At 50.1% G+C, this 17745-nt stretch overlaps 8 protein-coding genes across 8 annotated transcripts, besides 11 other annotated features; all 8 read left to right on the plus strand.

Annotated features, from left to right (window-relative positions):
- Positions 1-4911: a sequence feature (areas not merged during assembly with more than two copies in the genome that could not be assigned to a particular haplotype).
- Positions 944-1177: a mobile genetic element.
- Positions 1174-5475: a mobile genetic element.
- Positions 4912-17745: a sequence feature (heterozygous, non-Esmeraldo-like haplotype).
- Positions 5220-5475: a mobile genetic element.
- On the plus strand, positions 5680-6669 carry Tc00.1047053510725.30 (hypothetical protein, conserved; the record flags this gene model as incomplete). The annotated part of the gene is made up of 1 exon (XM_803867.1): positions 5680-6669. The coding sequence occupies one exon, from the start codon at positions 5680-5682 to the stop codon at positions 6667-6669; it is 990 nt and encodes a 329-aa protein (XP_808960.1).
- Positions 6909-6940: a microsatellite.
- Positions 6950-6982: a sequence feature (AT_rich).
- On the plus strand, positions 6989-7297 carry Tc00.1047053510725.40 (hypothetical protein, conserved; the record flags this gene model as incomplete). Its single annotated transcript, XM_803868.1, has 1 exon — positions 6989-7297. One exon carries the CDS (start codon positions 6989-6991, stop codon positions 7295-7297), a length of 309 nt encoding a protein of 102 aa, XP_808961.1.
- Positions 7513-7544: a sequence feature (AT_rich).
- Tc00.1047053510725.50 (hypothetical protein, conserved) lies at positions 7571-10741 on the plus strand (the record flags this gene model as incomplete). The annotated part of the gene is made up of 1 exon (XM_803869.1): positions 7571-10741. The coding sequence occupies one exon, from the start codon at positions 7571-7573 to the stop codon at positions 10739-10741; it is 3171 nt and encodes a 1056-aa protein (XP_808962.1).
- Positions 10890-10913: a microsatellite.
- On the plus strand, positions 11377-11976 carry Tc00.1047053510725.60 (hypothetical protein, conserved; the record flags this gene model as incomplete). Its single annotated transcript, XM_803870.1, has 1 exon — positions 11377-11976. The coding sequence occupies one exon, from the start codon at positions 11377-11379 to the stop codon at positions 11974-11976; it is 600 nt and encodes a 199-aa protein (XP_808963.1).
- On the plus strand, positions 12216-13676 carry Tc00.1047053510725.70 (hypothetical protein, conserved; the record flags this gene model as incomplete). Its single annotated transcript, XM_803871.1, has 1 exon — positions 12216-13676. The coding sequence occupies one exon, from the start codon at positions 12216-12218 to the stop codon at positions 13674-13676; it is 1461 nt and encodes a 486-aa protein (XP_808964.1).
- Positions 14041-14069: a microsatellite.
- On the plus strand, positions 14341-15459 carry Tc00.1047053510725.80 (uncharacterized protein; the record flags this gene model as incomplete). Its single annotated transcript, XM_803872.1, has 1 exon — positions 14341-15459. One exon carries the CDS (start codon positions 14341-14343, stop codon positions 15457-15459), a length of 1119 nt encoding a protein of 372 aa, XP_808965.1.
- Positions 15822-15878: a sequence feature (AT_rich).
- Positions 15944-16969, plus strand: Tc00.1047053510725.90 (hypothetical protein, conserved; the record flags this gene model as incomplete). The annotated part of the gene is made up of 1 exon (XM_803873.1): positions 15944-16969. The coding sequence occupies one exon, from the start codon at positions 15944-15946 to the stop codon at positions 16967-16969; it is 1026 nt and encodes a 341-aa protein (XP_808966.1).
- Positions 17186-17745, plus strand: Tc00.1047053510725.99 (chaperonin HSP60 mitochondrial precursor, putative; the record flags this gene model as incomplete). Its single annotated transcript, XM_803874.1, has 1 exon — positions 17186-17745. A coding segment is annotated over one exon (560 nt), but the record flags the coding sequence as incomplete, so codon positions are not given.

Genomic DNA, 17745 nt, shown 5'->3' on the forward strand with positions numbered 1-17745 from the left:
GGCTTCACTGCTGTGCGCCCCACGGACTGCACGAAAGGAGGAGTGGAGGAGCAGGCCGGATGCCGCATGGAATGTGAGGGATGTTGTGTGGGCTGGTGGGAGAGTACAATTCCTTTTTTTGTGTGTGTGTGTGCGGGCAGTATGTATAAACTCAAAAACACGGTTGCATTGTGCTGCGTGGCACATGAAATGACATATCTGCCGAGTCAATTGTTTTTTTTTTGCTTTTTTTTTCTTTCGGTAAATCACTACAGTCTCTTTTCCTTCTGTGCCGTGTCCCATGTCACTTTTTGTCTTCGTGTCCCTTTTTATTGTCCCTCTGCCGGCTGTGCTGCTGACACGCCCCCACTTCTTCTTCTTTTTCTTTTCTGCTAGAGGCGCCTATGGTCCGCGACGACGATTGTTTGTGTTCCCCCTTTGCGATGGCACGAGGGTGACTGGGCGCCGGCCTGCTGAGTGCACTCGGAGGGAGCGGATGGTGTGCCCCGTACCTCAATTTTGAGTGTGGGACGCCGCCCGCCACGACCCGCTGTGAGGCGCAGCGCTATTCCGTCGCGGCGGAGAGAAGTGAAGGACCGCGCCGTGGACTTGAATGCGCCCCGTCCCTCTTTTTGCGGCCGTGTGTGTGTGTGTGTGTGCTCTGGATGCCCAAACCCACTTGCCCCGCAAATGCGGCAACGGAAGGATATGGTTGCGTGGAAGCGCCAATGCCACTTGAATCAAACCGTGCCTGTGGCACGCACGCAAACAGGAAAGCGAAAGGAAGGATTATTCGTCTGGGCTGCTGGCCGGATCCTCAAATTTCCGAAGGAAATAAAATACGACAGAAAGGGAGAATGAGTAAACGGAGAGGCAGTGGGTTCGCCAAATCCTCGTTGCTTGCTCCGCATATATGTGTATATTTATATATTCTGGTGGCCCCTCTCTTGTGACATGTTGAACGCTCTATTCGGATATGCCTATTTTTATAGCTTACGAAGTGGCGGACTTTGGGCCTCTCCAGCCAAAAGACCCCGTCGCAGGGGTGGGAATCAAGAGAGGGGGCGGATGGTACGGCATAAATAAAAATATTCAGCTTGACGTTATCGGTTCCTTTGGTTGCTTCCATCGCGCTCTTCTAAAGGAATTCATGCGATAGGAAGGAATAGTAGAGAGATATGTCTTTGTTTCATTGGGAGCTCGTGAGGAGGATGCTCATGAAGTAGGCTGGCGTCCCTAATGTATATGTATCCTGTTAAAACGGAGATATTCCTTCACGATCCTTTTCTATTTTGTGAATCCTTGGTTGACCGCGATTGAGGGAATCAGGGAACTGTTAGCGTCCAGACGATTTGTAATTATTTTAGTTTATACAGCCACTCGGGATCCCTGCAAGCTGATTGAAGGAAATGGCAGTGTTTCCTTTTACACTGCGACGGGGAGGAGCGACATTGGAGCCCGCCTGTTGGACTTGGCACGCCAGCATTGCGATGTCCGGGTGCAGCTCAGCTTCGTTGATGAACACGGGCCGTTGGATGCGGTGGTAACCGTCGCCGCAACAATGACAGGCTTACGCTTGGTTTCAGGAAACATCGCCATGCACTGGGAGGAGCTGACCGTTGCGGGGCACTTTCCGAATCGCCGGGCGCCTCAAGTACCTAATTTCGAGGTTCTAGTGCTGCTGCCCATCGTGTTTGGGCGGCCTGGGAGTTGGGAGTCCAGCAGGGGCTGATCATTGCTGGAAGTCAGAGGTTGAGCACCGACTACGCCAGCGCCGTCGCGGACGTTGCAGATCGGAGTGCTCAGCTTTACTCTCAGGTGGAAGAGGCGCATAATCACTTGTCGGCACGCGGATCTCACATTACGGGACGCGGAGACGCCGTGTCAACGCGAGACGCCCACCTCTCGGAGAGGGCCGCCAGATGAACCCCACAGCCGCATCCACGTTTCCCCAACGCACTCTCACGGGAGGGAGACGGCGGGTCAACACCCAAACGTCTCAGGACAATTTTGGGCGACCACATCTTCCTCACTCGATGCCTTTGCCTTTCCACACCTTCCCCTTGGAACATGGCTTCGGTGCAGAGGATCAGGTACTGCATTTCCTTGCATTGGACGTCAACACTTGGGCCCCGCGTGTATGGAATGACGTCGTCTCCGGAGTCCTCGTCGACCTCCGATGCGCATACGGTTATTATTGGCACCGTGGGGATGCTCACGCTCAAATTGCCATCGACGGTTTTGTGTCGTGCAGACGCGCGCTGGAGATAGATCGGGAGCCCACCGATCAGTTCATGGATTTTGGCAGGGCCCTGCCGCAGGACTTTCCGGATGCTGATTGCGATAACAACCGACCCCAGCATATCCCGCCCTCCACACTTCGTGCCCGCCTTCACATGGCCGTTCGCGCGGCCGACAAATACGCGAGGGTGACTGGGCCTTTCGTGGATTGACGGGGAACCCGACCACCACAACAGCGATCTTTGCGGTGCCAATTGTGTCGTATTTATTGAAACGAGGCTTCTACATGCAGCGTGCGCCCCGAAAGGGGTTTCCCGAACTACAGACGAACGTCAAGAGACGGCAAAGGGGCTGCTGGCTGCTTACGAGGGCGGAGGAAAGCAGCCCCATCCATTCCACCACCACCTTTCCGCACACAAGGCATCGCGCCGTGCCGCTGACACTTCGTCTGATCTTTCTAATCGCCCGAATCAATCGACGAGAAGGGCAATGGAGCTTATCCGCCAACGATGCTCGACTGTGGTACGACGAACCTCCGACATCCCCGCTTTGGGCCAGCTATATGAGGAGAGCGAACGAGGCGGCTCGATAAGTGTGTGTGCCGTCAACGTGGGAGCAGAGAATTTCCCTGGCGGGGCAATTTACAACCTTTTGCTGGACGCACGAACGGCCGATCAACGCGGAGAGCTGCGCGGACTCTTGGCGGCAATATTCGTGGCGCCATCGACCCGACGGCAGCACGCCAGGATGCTGCGGTCCATGTTGGAAATGAATCGAACCCCGCTGGACATGATGGTTCTGGGGCTAAAGGAAATTGCGGCGCGAACCGAGACGAGGCAGACGCACCCCTTGACAGAGGACGAGATGAATCGGTATATCTGCGGCCGGACCGATTGGAGGGAACGCGTTGTTTTTCGACTTGCGTGGATAACGGCGAGTCGTTGGTCCGATATTGCGGCCTTAACCCCCAACAATTTCACACTGGAGCGTGACGGGACCGTAATTTTGGATTGGTCCGTGGCGCCGAAGACGGCGAGGGCGGATCCCCACCGCGCCTCGCGGTTTGTCAGGATACGAGAGTAGGATGAGTTTGACATCATACAGTTATGCAGGACAATTCGACGCAACGAAAAGCTTACGAACCTTACGACTGCCCACGTCGAACGAGCTCTGGCTCTTTGGGATGCCATGGCGCATTCCATAAAACGCGGTGCGCTGCGGCACGCTACTCAAATCGTGGAGACACACAATTTGGACCCACACGTGATCTCGCAGTTGGCGGTGCAAGTCGACCCGTTCGACATTCCCCAGAATACTGCTCGATATTTGGGGAGGTACACCACAATGCTGACCCGGGTGTCGTCGCTGGTTGTATTGATGTGAAGGGAGGAACTTCGGAAGGTCAGGAACCCTGGTTGGGAGCGGAGGAGCGTTTTTCCATGATTTTATCATCCTGCTGCTTCAATTGCACGACGCGCGACAAGGACGCGTCTGCTCGCTCCACAAGATGAACGAACCATCCCGCTACAGCAGGTCAAGGTGCCCGCATTGAATCCAGAGTGGATCAAGGGCCGGTTGAACTCGGCCACCTTGGAGAGGCCCATGCAAGTTTGGGGACTCGTCGGGCGTTTCCCTTTCCTCTGGTAAAGCGCGCGAAGGCTCACGGAGGATTCTTGTCGCTGAGGCGCGATTATTGAGGGAAGCGGGAATAATAGTGGACGCTTCGTCTGCAACAACAGGCGGATGGATAATACCCTTTTCAGTTGTGGAGGAGAAAACCACCGGTTTGCGACGACGATGGATCGCGTGGCCACGCGACAAGAAAATAGACGACCCTTACGAGGCTGATGTTCCTCTTTTCTACAGTTCCCATTATTTGCCGCCTGTGATGGCTGAGGCCGCTTCCTGCCTGGATTTAAAGGCGTCCTTTTTTCAAGTCTCTTTACCGCGGGAGACTCGGCATCTCCTTTGATGCCGCGTGGAGACGGCACGCTGGTGGAGCTCACGGCTCCCCATGGGATGCAAGGCCAGCCCAGAAACTCTCCAGATTATCATTTCAGCAATTGCGGGGGTGACGACGGTGGCTCACCGCCTCTGGGCCGCACCTCCACGGGTGCGTGTCGACGTATGGATCGATAATATCCGCATTGCAGGGTCGAGAAGCGACGTGACATTGTGGGAGGCCCAAGTGCTTCGTAATGCGGACGGCCTTCACGCCACGATAGGGGAAGATCGCGAGTCGGCAGCACGCAGTACACCTTCCTGGGAGTGCTGTTTGATCATACATATCAGGCGGTATCCCTGAGCGACACGTTTGTCCGGTCCGTATGCGCCATGTCGGCGCGGAATTCTTCAACCATCGCGGAAATGGAGGTTATGGCGTCACGCTTTTTGTCGTATTTTGGCAGTATGCGACTGCTACTTTTTCGAGGCGGTGCGACGGCGATTATCCGCACTCAACCGGGGAATTGTGCAGGAGACATCCCCGGCTAACGTTCCGCCGGCAGCGGTTGGTTTGGGCGAGAGATTGCGACACATGGTCGAGAACATAGTTGCAAGCGAAACGTCAATGCCACTGAAAAGGCATCGGCCGCCGTCATCACGGACGCATCGCTCCATGGATGGGCAGCCGTTTATATTCCAGACTCCGGCGACGTTAAAATTGCCGGGAGGAAATGGAAGAGGAAGGCTTTTCTTATCATGCAGGCCTCGGTGCGCGTGGTACGCTTAGCCTTATCGGCCTTTCCCGCCGTCTCGCCACCCACCATGGACATTGGGTGGACAACACTTCACTGCAAGGAGCGGCGAATAAGGGCGGCTCACAATCACACGCCATGACGTGGGAGCCGCAACGGATATATGAGTTTTTTGACTCTCGCGGAGTACAGGCATCCGTTGCCTACGTGCGGTCTGCCGAAAGGCAACCCCGCAGACGGCATATCACACGGTCGTGTTTTTGCACTTCAGGACGTGGCGAAGGGTAGAACTTGCGAAGGGCAGCGGCGGAGTCTTGTGGCTGGAGGACCCCAAAGTCTGCCACTTCGTAAGTAATAAATACATATACATCCAATCCGAGTAGAGTGAGCGGGCCACAATTGTGGCTATAGGATGATGTATATATATACATTTACTTGGTGTAAAGTTTGAGGATGTGGTGAACCCACTCTTATTCCAATCATTCCTTTCCTATTCCTATCTCGTGTGGTTTCTATGATTGATAACCTCACGGTTTGGCCAGTGGCCCAGAAGATTATTCTTTTTTTTTTTTGGTAAATCGGTTTCTTGTTTGCCGGGGTTTTTAACCAAATGTGTAAGATGATAAAGGATTACACACAGATAATGAGATATCTACGTAAGAATCTGTTCTGACTTCCATCTTTTCTGGTTGTTTACAGCAGTGATGTGACACTAATTGAATAGCTTTGTGTATTTTTTTTTTTTTTTGTGAAAGTAGGTGTGATGTTTTGTTACCACTTGGAGCTGCTGGGGTGTGAGTGGAGTTCTGGTCAACCACTGGGACTTATCTCAGCAGCGTGTTTTGAGGTCCACTGCCGCCGGCGTGGTGCCCGATGTCGAGTGGCACATTTCCCAGCGGAGTTTACGGTGCGCAGTGCCCCAGAGACCGACAACCTTTCTCTCTCTGTGTTGTGTGGGGAGACCGTCGTGGCAAGCAGCAACGTCATCGACATTGGCGGTGTTAGCCGGCGTGTGGGGGTCCGTACAGTGGCATTAAAGGCCGGGGAAGAAGTGATATGCAAAGTGCGCATTATGTGGTGTGTTGAGGCAGAAGATGGGACGGTGTTTTCGAGATGTGTAGAGGATTACGAAGAAAGTGAGCGTTCTGCGGCAGTGGATGTAGGGAAGCATGTTTTTTCTACATCCCCCGAAGGGCCGCCGGTGGTGGAACGTACGCCATCTACGGAAAAAACATCTGTTGTTTCGGGGGCCACCCCCATTCGTTGCGAAGTATGGGAGCCAACTGCAAAGCCGCATCAAACAGCACAAGGCGTTGTAACCGTACAGAGGAATTTTCGACCACCTGGTCCGCAAGAAAAGGGAGCTGAGTGGTCTGTAGGCAGCCCGCAATACGCCCCGAAGGGTATTCTTGACTACTACGTAACCTCCACACAGGTTATCGATCGGCCAAGGGCCTGGCGAAACTTGTATACCAGCTCTGCTCCGCTTCTTGCTACGAATGGTTTGATACGAGAAGAGACGGAATCAACTGCGACGAGGTCGTGTGAAAAACACTGTGGAAATTCCAGCCTTTTTTCAATTCAAAGGGGTTTGGCCCTCGAAGACATTCGTCTGCATCCGACGAAGGCGCCGGAGACAACAGATGCCGATTTTCGCCGCGCCCTTTACAGAAAGAAAATGAATGTGAAGTGGCGAGGATTTATTTCTCCATCACATGCTTCCCTACGGGCTACGACGCATGAGGGTTCATGATTGAGAGGGATGCCACGTAGAATGGACGAAGCAACGATGGTGTTCCCCTCTGAAGAATAGATGCTGTTTATAAAGCGGTACATACCAATGCAATTCTTTTCTGGGGGCTGCCTGTTTCGTAGTTTCCACGAATGAAAAGGGCTTTCTCTTATTCTTTTTTTGTACTTGATATTTATTTATTAGTCAAACGAAAAAAAAAGGCAAATCAACAACAAAAAAGAGGGAAGGGAAAAGGACCTTACATATATCTATATATACATACATATATATAAGCATTATCATTATATTTTTATAGTAAATATATAAAAAAAAACACAAAATGGCAAGTACCCTCGTTGCTGGTACACTCAGTGTTCTTTTGCCAGTGGGTGGCGTCATGGGCTACCGCAAAGGAAGTGCTGCGAGTCTTGTTGCAGGGTCAGTAACTGGCGCCTTGATGGGTACATCACTCTTCTTTTTGCTGAAAGATCCTGCAAGCAAGGCGGGCAACAGGATTGCTGCCGCCGTATCGTTTTTTCTTGCCTCCACCATGGGATACCGCTACTATAAGGGTCGGAAGACCGTTCCCCTTGTCATTTCCTCGGTGAATGCATTCAGTCTTTTGGTTTTTGGTCCTAATTGTTTTTAGTCGGGCAAGTGGCCTATTTTTTTTTGCCATTTTTGTTTTTGATTCGGACTGTAGCTTTTTTTATGAGCTTTTTTTTCTGTGGGGAGAGGAATGCGCATTATTAGGGACATGTTAGGGGAAACTGGGTTGAAATGTTAGGAAATAAAGAAAAAAATCTTATTGCTCTTGCTGCTTCAACGGGGTGGAGTTGTGCTGTTGGTGCAGCGCTTTGGAAGAAATATTATTATTATTTTTTTCTTTTTTTTTTGGTTAAATTTTCCCTCTTGCTAGGGGATGAGGCGAAGATTTTGGGTGCTGCTACACTCGCTGCAATGGGCCGGGCGGTGTAGCAGTTGCAAGGGCAAATCCAGTGCCGACAATTCCGACGGTGCAGGCGAAGAGGAGGCGGGGGCGAAGGATGAGGCGTTGCAACGACTTGTGCACTCACTCGGATTTGAGATGCAGGAAATGGAACGACTTGTGCGCGGCTTTGCCACGGGTGAAAAGAAATCTACAGTTGCCGCACACAAAAAGGATTCTGCGTCTTGCAACAGTCTTGCAGATGTGTGTACGAAACACTCAGTGTTTTTGCTGCCGTTTTGTAAAGTGGCAATGGCGTACAAGGGTTTGAGGGCCACGTCCGCAAAATACAGAGGCACGGCGGGAACCGTGACGACCAGTGAGTACGGGGAGACGGAGGCGACAGCTCTGCTTCACCGCTGTGCCCGCCGCATTGGAGCGAAGGTAAACATTCGGGAGGTGAAGGATCTTTCCGAAATTCAGTTGCTTGGAGGTGCACTTGCCACACTGTTTGCGGCGCTTTGGGACTCTATGCGGGGGTTTCGGCGCGAGGGTAAATACCGCTGGCAGGAGCTTTTGAACGGTGATGCAGAGAAGGTAAAACAACTACACACATGGCGTTACGAGGTAATTAAGATGCATGTGGAGGCTTTTGTATCTCTTCAGGATGCGTGTCGTTCAGTGTTTGGCATGGCCTTAAAGGATGTCCCCAGCAGACAAGGTGATGCAGCATTTAGACAGACGTTGTGCCTGTGCATTAGCACGATCAATTCCATGACGCTTGCTATTTCAGATGAACTTCATTGGCATCTTTCGCGGCCTTCTGTGAAGAAAAATGACGAAGAAGAACGGCGGCTGCTTGAACGCCGCATAACCGACTGCGTTTCATCCATGCGGAATTTAACCAACACGTTTTTGGCAGGGATGGTTGAGGAAAACGTCACCGTTATCGAGGACGCGGAAGGTGGCGTTCAGATTTTATCCGTTATTTGCGCGATTGAAGATATTCTTGCAGTCATGGAGAACAGCGTAAATCTTCCCGTTGGCGTGGATGGATTTGATGACAGCCGCTTTTTCACGTTGTTGATCATGTGGCTTTTACAGACCGCGTCGTCACTTTTTCACGCTCCTTCCTTGAACGAGGAGCGGCGGTTTGTTTCGTGTTTACAAAAACTGTGGCAGAAGTTGGCACCCCCACTTGAGCAGCGCTCCAGTGACAAGGTGATGACGCACCGCACGATACATGCTTCTCTTAACCTTCGCTATGCCCGCCTGAGGTCTGAGCCCCAAGGAGGTGAAGGCGACAAGTCGTTTGTGTCAAATCCGGCAACGTCAGCGCTTCTCCTTCGGATGCTGGAACGCACTGTGAGCACATTTCTCTCATGGCAACTAAAGCGGGATGCAGTAAAGCCCTCTATGGTGCTTCCCTATGCTGTCCTTTGCCGCACAGTGTTGGAGGTGGAGGTGGAAATATACTTTTTGGCGTGTAAAAAGACGGGCCGCGAGTTAACAACTCCGACGGATCTTTTCCACACGGGGGTGGATAACAGAAAAGAGGGCACACCTACGGATTTGGAATGGGAAGAGATTTTGAAAGCGACGTCTTCTTTGCGTGTTGCCGTCAGTTCTCTTGTGCATGCGTACATGCGGGCTTTTGTGTCGCAAGATTTGTCTGCGTTTGCGTTAATGGAGGGAAAAAAAGGTGATTTTTCATTTGTTAAGCGCTCCGTGTATCGATTTATGAGCGGCATTTCAACCTCCTTCTTTCCACTGCTTCGCCGGCACTACATTGACAGTGCCGGAAAGGAGGTGCTGACGAGCTCTCTGCGTTCTTTTTTGGCTTTGAAGCAGGTGAGTGACATCATGGATGGTGACGGAGAGGAGCGACGCCATGGAGTAAACTCAACGTTTCGAGTGTGTGGAGTGAGTCTTTCACAGGCGACGGAGGTGGCTTTTTTTCTCTCTTTATATCGTCGCGACCATTTATCACTAATAACTGGGTCAAGTGATCCTGCCGATGCGATTGATGGCCATGCGATTTCTTCATACGTCAAGGAGGTTCTGTTTGCTCTTGATCACAGCACAGCGAAGCAGCTGTGGCATTTGCGCAGCACAAAAGTTTTGCGGTGCTTTACGGGTGTCTCGTACGAGGGTGAAGTCACCGACGAACGGCAGCAGCGAAGGCAGGCACAATCAATTCTAAGTGTTGTACATGCGCATGTCGTTCATCCCTCATTTCTATGGATGCCTCTTTTTCAGCTGCAGGAGGTGTTGTTCGTTTTGGCACAAAACCGAGAATTAATTGAGGGACTCCAGCCGTATTTAAAATCCCCGAAGGCAGATGATTCAGCGACACTTGCTGTTTTTCACGTAGGATCTGCGGGTGGGACGCTCCGGCACTTTGCGAAGGTACTCGGATATGTCGCGTTGCGTCTTTATGTGGTGAGCAACGTCCTCCGCTGCTATCGCGAGCTTCTTCCGACGGAGGAATGTCCCTCGCGCCTAGCACTGAGGGATTCTACGTCTGGGGCGAAGAAACGGCGGGAGTGGGCGAAGAACATGGCTCTCACGCTGCAAAAGAGCTTCCCGGGGTTGGCGGCAGAAGTGGAAGGACTTGACCCCAAACGTCGCACCCACCGCAAGCGGGCAAATCGACGCGTCCTGGCGCGACTGGAGACAGCTTGTATTTTTGCGGTGGACCAAAAATTGCTGTTTCATGTCAAGAAGCAACGGAGGAAGTGGCGAGCAAAAAGGGCGATGCAGCGTTTATTGGACGGTAGCGATGGAGATGGCGGAGGAAATAACACCGTTTCGGCAATCGCTTTATCCGAGACGGTGGCCCAAGATGAGATCCTTACAATTTTTCTCAAGAGAACTGACGCAAGAGCACCGTTGGGGTTTTCCCTCTATGGGGAGCGTCCGCGTATACGCCGAATAGCGGGCTCAGAACACAAGGACGATAATGAGGGGAGGTCCGTTGATGAAAATATGAAAGACACTCCGTTTTCAGCTGCACTCCGGGCCGCCGGGGTTGTGGAGCCCCGCAGTGTTGTTGGTTGGTGTGTTGTGCAGATTGACGGCGCCGACGTGGAGAGTAGCAAAGCCGTCATCACACTCGTGCGGGGGAAGCATGAATTTTCCATGTCGCTCTCGCCTCCTGCGTAAAGTTGTGTCATCGGTGTAAGCACCGCTTTTGTTTGTGTGGAAATGAGAACGGAATGAACGAAAATTGAGAGTTGAGCGTTTAAATTGGCGCACGCAGAAACCAAAACTATGCTTGTTGCCTCTGTTACTGTTTTTGCTTTTGACAAAATATTTATTTATTTATTTATTTATTGGTACATTGCAAATAAGGCATTCTTTTTTTCTTTTCATTGATTTCAAGGTTTGGGTTTAAGAGTGCCCTTCATACAAACCGCAAAAGAACACGCCAACTTTTAGATGTTTTTTTTTTTTTAATAATGATGATTACTTATTGTTTCTGAAGTTAGCCCTTCAGTCCGATGCATTCATGACGATTGAACACCGTTCATTGCTGTGACTGATGCGCCTTTTACTCCTCTCCATTATCCTGTTACTTATTCTTTTGCCGCTCCTCTGCACTGTGGGACCGTGTGCCAAAACGTGCCTGTGTAAGCAGAGCCTACTGCAACATACCATAGTTGTGCTCTGTGATAGCGGTATCGGAGAGTTGTTGCTGTGAGCGATTCGCACATAATGATGATTACTTATTGTTTCTGAAGTTAGCCCTTCAGTCCGATGCATTCATGACGATTGAACACCGTTCATTGCTGTGACTGATGCGCCTTTTACTCCTCTCCATTATCCTGTTACTTATTCTTTTGCCGCTCCTCTGCACTGTGGGACCGTGTGCCAAAACGTGCCTGTGTAAGCAGAGCCTACTGCAAATGATGTTAATTGCATGCTTTTGTTTGTTGGATTCATCGGTTTTAGTACTACTATTAGGTAATTATATGCAGGAAGCGTCTGGGAGTGGTGAGGCATGTGCCCCTTCTCTTTTTGGAGAAGCAGTCAATTATCCTACGACCCCTGACACCATGAAAGATGTCCCGGCGACCATCCCGGCTACTGCTACTGCGATGAAGGTTCGTAGTCTTGCCGCTGGCCAAGTAGATCGAACCGTATCCGCCGCGTTACCGGACGGAATGCATGTTTCGAAGGATGCTCGTATCGCTTTTCAAAAGGCAGCTACTCTGTTTTTATTGTACCTGTCATGTCTTGCTGAGGATGAAAGGTCTCGAGAGGGAAAGAAACGTGTAACTCTTTCGGCGCACGACATCAAGTCTGCACTAAAGGCAGCCGGTATGTCCCATTTGCTTCCGTTGCTTGGCACCAGTCATATGAAGCGCATACGTACTGACGATAACTCTTTTCTTTAGGCAGTATTTGGGTGTCTATGAATCAAATCTTGTGCATGTGGGCCCTTTTGCAGTGGGAAGTGAGAAAGAGAAGCGAAAACAAAAAAAAACGACATGCAATATATATATAACCATATTTGCGGGATTTATTATGTGGAGTTGTCTAAAATAAGTTTTACGGAGGTATTTGGATGTCTTTTTTTTTTTTTTCCGTTCTTTCCTTTTTTTGGGGGGGTGAATTTACTGTGGAAGGATACAGAATGTTATGGAGAGTAATTTGTCTTCTAGCGGCCGACTTCAGTCCGGAGGCGGGGAGACTGCGCAAAATTAGTGCGGTATTTTTGATGCTTTGGATCTTGGATTTAGTTATGAGCATTTACTTTGACTGCCTGATCCTTAAAGTGAATGGCCTTGTTGTGCTTAATATATCGGTGGCCCTTGTGGCGGCTGCACTTTCATGCCAATACGACCATGATTGTGCGGTTTTTCCATACAGCAAGGGAAAGAACGGCCTGTCAGCGGCTCCCTCCGATAATAACTCGGCGAAAAGGGAGCGGAATTGGCTTCAAAATGACACGAAAGTAACTAGCGTCTTCTCCTTCGGTCTCAAAAGACTTTTTGTGCTTATTTCCTTTGGGTCTTCTGTTTTTGTCATGTTTGGCTGCCTTACAGTGATTGGGGAGGGTCTTCAACACGCCTTTCATTCATCCGATATGCCTTATTCCCTGCTTTTTTTCATTGGTTTTTGTCATATTGTTTTGTTTACAGCGTACGCGGAGGAAATTAATGCGTACGATTGCATTAGCGGTCGGGGGTTTGAGAATCGTGATGTGCATAACCTATCCAATGGAAAAATGACTCATTTACCCCATCACCTGCAGGAGCCTGTGAACGATTCTGTAAGCATTTTGCCCTTTGGTAGCGTTATTTTGCGTGCTACCAGTTGTGCATATGCTCCATTGACATGCATTGCGGTGTCCCTTATGACTATGCTTAGGAGGACCTTTCTGTGGGAGATGGCTGGAGCGCTGCTGTTGGCAAGTTACACTTTTGTGATTGCTACCAGGAAGGTAAAGGATATGGCTTGGCTGCTAACAAACAATTCTGTTTGTCATCCGTCTTTTGTTGCAGCCCGTGATCGTGCTATCCGCAGTGTGAAGCTGGTTGAGGGTGTGCTTCAGGTAAAGTTTTCTGTTTTTTGGGAGGTGAAGAAGGACGAGATTATGGCAATTATGTGTTTACGCATAATGTCGTCTGCCGATCCTTCTGCTGTGACTGTGGCGGTAAGGAAAATACTTGAGGGGGTTGCAACGTATGTCTTTGTTGAGGCTCGATTCCCAAACGACGAGGACGACGATACAAATATTTTAAAAGTGGATCACTTGTCCCATCACCATTCTCATGGCCACGGATGTTGTGATCATAGCAATCATTTTCACGACTCCGCCGGAGAAAGAAATGAAGAGAGGGAACGAGAAGGACACGAACGGGGTACAGAGAAAAGAAGGGAACATGACCATTTTTTTCCGGCTTTAGGGTCTGCTTCTTCATCTTCCATTTATTTTTCATCTCTTTCGCAGCCACCGGCTGCATCCGTGGTTGAGTTGGCTGAGCGCCAGGCGAGGCGAGGACCGTCCTTTAGTTCCGCAAATTACTCTGTCTCTACACCATTGCAGTCTCTGACGCTTGTCCCTCCACCGTTTCCCAGGCCACGTTCATGATGAACTGACCACACACGTCGTACTACAGGGATCTAGGAAAAATATATGCGTCTGGGCGTGCCCTGGATTTGTAGTTGTAATTTTGTCTTGTGATGCATGCAACTTCTGATTTTAATTCATATCTATATGTTTGTATGATCTATGGAAGTGAATATATTTGTATTCCTTTTTTACAACGGGGTGTATTTCCGCCTGCTTTTTTTTTTCCATATTTTAAAAAGAGGCACTCGCGCACACATACGCACATTTATGTATGTATATCTAACTACATGTAGTGATGTGACATTTTGGATGTTTTTTTTTTTTTTTAGATCTGTCCGTTTTGTTATTTGCCGTTTTTGACGTTGGTAAGGATGATTTTGCCTTCTTTTTTTTTTTTTTTTTTTTTTTTTTGAATTGTACCGTCACTTTTCTTTTGTACATTTTGTCATCGAAAAAAAAAAAGCCAAAATAAAAGAGTTGACACACGGGAGACGTGCCGCGAGAAAAATCGTGCCAGCTGTGGTGTGGGGTGAGAGTGGCTGGTGCGTGATCTTATATCTTCTCTTGGTTCTGTAGCTGCAACTGCTGCGTTGGGGTGGTGCTGCTTGTGGGGTTTCCTTTTTCCCAACTTTGAAGGGTGAAAAGGGTTTTGGTTCCTTGTGGCTTCTTTCACCGGGGTCTCATGGCAGCGATGGGGAGCCGGAGCCCAGTGGAGGACAATGTGGGGTTACTGGCACTTGACGCCATCGATGCTCTCTCGAGGGAATACATGGCATGTTTTGTTGTGGACCACGTGACGCCACACATCATGAGATGTCTCATGGAGGTGGTGTGCCCCGAGGCCGCGAGCGAGGCGAAGGACACCGCCACGGAGAAAGTGAGGGAACTTCACGTCAACGCGCAGCCGAGACAGGTGTCTTATCTGCTACGCACTCTCTTTAGCGCCAGTGGTGTGAACGTGGGAGATGTCGTGTCGCGCTGTGCTGAGGAACGCCACCGACTCACGGTGCAGATGGCGCGGCATCACTCATCAGTAATTTCGGTGCGGTCAAGATTACTTAATCAAGTGAAGAATTTTGAAACTGAGGGACTTAGTGCCGTGAAGGATTTGCAGGAGTCGCAAGCGTTGCTCGACGCGTTTGCTCCACGGATTCAAACACTGGAGACGGAGTTACGTGCGGTGCTTCCAGACTATGGGCGACCGGACGAGATGTTTTCATCGGGCATGAGGCAAATTATGGATGCAACCGCCGCCATCGATGCGAAGGGGACCGTGAGTTCTAAATGCGGTTATGCTCCGTCGAGAGATTTTGTGCTTCAGGCGGCCCGGCAAATTTTTGCGGAGTCGCATGCATCTTGGTCGAGAGAGGTGAATGGAGGCCGGCGCCAAGAACAGCAACAAGTACGCCCATCAGGTGGAAGGCCGAAGGAAAAAGACGCTCACTCGGGAGTGATGACGCCATTCAAAGGAACCGCACATGCCACGACGTCGCTTTCCGGTTTTTCTCTCACGTCCTCGACGCATTTCCCTCTTCAGGCGTTGGAATGCCACTCCGGGAAGGAGTTCTGCGATGTGCTCCCTCCAACGACCGTTGCGATTTCTGCCGAGGCCCTTTCTGCGCGGATGGCGGATAAGCGTCCGTTGCGCGTTCAGGAAGAAGAGCGTACGGCGCGGGAAAAAGAATGGAGCCCGCTTGGCAAGAACCGACTTGCTTGCAAGGACATACCGACTGGCCCCTCAGCGTACACTCGTCTGGCGGGGGTGCGCCATGCGCTGGAATTGGAGCAACAGAACTCTTGAATGTTATGGTCGTCATGAAAAAAAAAAAAATGTTTTTTTCTTTTGAATGCAAAATCAACATTCTGAGAGGAGGGGGAGAGAGACAGAGGAATAACGATTCTTTACCCCTTTCAATGTTGAACTGTACAGTTCTGGTAAATGAGGAATAATGGGAGTCTTGTCTGTGTGTGTATGACACGCAAAGTTGGGGCAAAACAATACCTCCATTCCCATTTTTGCTTCTAATGGTGCGGGGGGCGGGGCTTATGATTCTGCACTCTGCTTTCTGCTTGGGACCTTTTTTTTTTTTTTGCTTCATTGATCTCTTTTGACTTATTTATTTTGTTACAAGGCGATAAGCTGATGGCTCTTACCGTAACTTCATTTTATTTTAGTTATTATTATTATTTTTAAATTGTATATATATATATATAATTTTTCCTTTGTGTGCGCGACTGACTGTGTGTTGTTGTGTGTCAATTGACAAACAATAAAGCTCAGCACGATGTCAACTCCACTCGGAGGTCGTTTTTACCATGTTTTTACGAAAAAAAGTACGGATCATGTCATTGAATTACATATTCCGAGGGGTTACAAGGTTCTTTCTGGCGGCGTCCGCGCGTATGGAGCAACGGGCATTCTGTCGTCGTTTTATGATGCTGAGCGGGGGAGGTGGTTTCTGCAGCACGATCCTATAGATGATGGCGCATCTGTTCTGTTGCAGGTCGTCACATTGGTGGATCCAGACGATTGGTACGATGTGACCGTATCTTTTGTTTCTTTAAGAAACACTGTGGGGCCAGAGGAGCGAGAAAAACTTGTGCAGCTTGAGGAATGCCAGTATCCTGCACGCTTGTTTGAATCCAAGGATGAAGCAGGCAGTGCTCAAGCAGTCTGGGAGAAGCAAAGGCAGCGTCGCCAGTGCCGAATGAGCGGACGTGATACTGTGACATTGCACTGTCCCGTGGTGGATGGGTATACGTTGACTGGAGGCGGATTCATCTCTGGATACCCGGTCCTCGCGTCTTCTGCAGAAACGTGTGAGGAGTGGGATCAAAGGGAGTTATTGACGCGGTCTGGTGAGTCATCTTTCGCAGATTCAAACGGCGTCCCCAACAAAATGATGGCTTTTTCTACGGCCAGCACTCGTAGCGGAGTGTTATGCGATTCGTTCCCAGACCCTCCTCATTCCAGTGTGTCATCTACTTTGTTGAAGAATACGCGAAAAGACAAAGGCCCGACTGCGTGGTTTGTTATGGCCGCGGAGAATCTTTCACTTTCTTGCTACGCCATAGGCATTCGCCTCCGCACAGCGCGGCGGGAGGAAATATTGCGTGGAATGATGAGTAAAACTCTGCTCAATCGAGGCAAGTGTGATGTTCCTTCCGAGAAGACGGTCGCTGTGAAGGTGCACCACCAGTCAGGGGGGAATTGGGCCATTGAGTTGCCACCACCGCACGGGATTTTTTTTTTTCGCTTTGGTGTGTCTCGCACTCCCAATCCAATTGTGTTATCGGCGTTCTATCGGTGAGGAGAGGCGTGTTTACGTCTTTTTAAGCTACCTGAGGGGCTCTGCTGCAGTGTTTTGGTGAGTGAGTGCAAGGAATTCACTTTTTAATGAGTAAATCATCGCGTATCCTTTACCGCTTTTTGTTTCTTTTTTTTGGGGGGTGTTTTTTTTTGTTTATGTTTGCATGCTTGGTGGAGTTTATATTTTATATATTGATAGAATTTGCATCCAGAGAAAATGTGGCAGCGCACATTTACGCGCCGCATGCAGTACGGCTCAACGCCCAAAGACATCCGCTACTCGATGGAGGCACGCAAGGCACTCCTTATTGGCGTCGAAAACCTCGTGAAGGCGGTGGGCGTCACGCTTGGGCCCAAAGGGCGAAATGTTGTGCTGGAAATGCCGTACGCAAGTCCGAAGATCACAAAAGACGGTGTGACGGTCGCGAAGCACATTGAATTTGAGAACAGTTTTGAGAATTTGGGTGCAAACCTCGTCCGGCAGGTGGCCGGCTTAACGAACGACAACGCGGGCGATGGCACGACAACAGCCACAATTCTTTCGGGTGCCATCTTTCGCGAGGGATATCGCAGTGTTGCCACCGGCACAAATCCAATGGACCTCAAGCGCGGTATTGATCTGGCGTGCCGTGAGGTGCTGGCCTCCCTTGCGGAGCAGGCAAAACCGGTGACATCCAAATCAGAGATCACACAGGTGGCGATGATATCGGCTAACATGGATAATGAAATTGGGGCGCTGATTGGGGATGCGATGCAGCAGGTTGGTAAGGACGGCAT

Source organism: Trypanosoma cruzi, genomic scaffold (assembly GCF_000209065.1).
Source record: "Trypanosoma cruzi strain CL Brener 1047053516835 genomic scaffold, whole genome shotgun sequence".
In the NCBI taxonomy this organism is placed as follows: Eukaryota; Euglenozoa; class Kinetoplastea; order Trypanosomatida; family Trypanosomatidae; genus Trypanosoma; species Trypanosoma cruzi.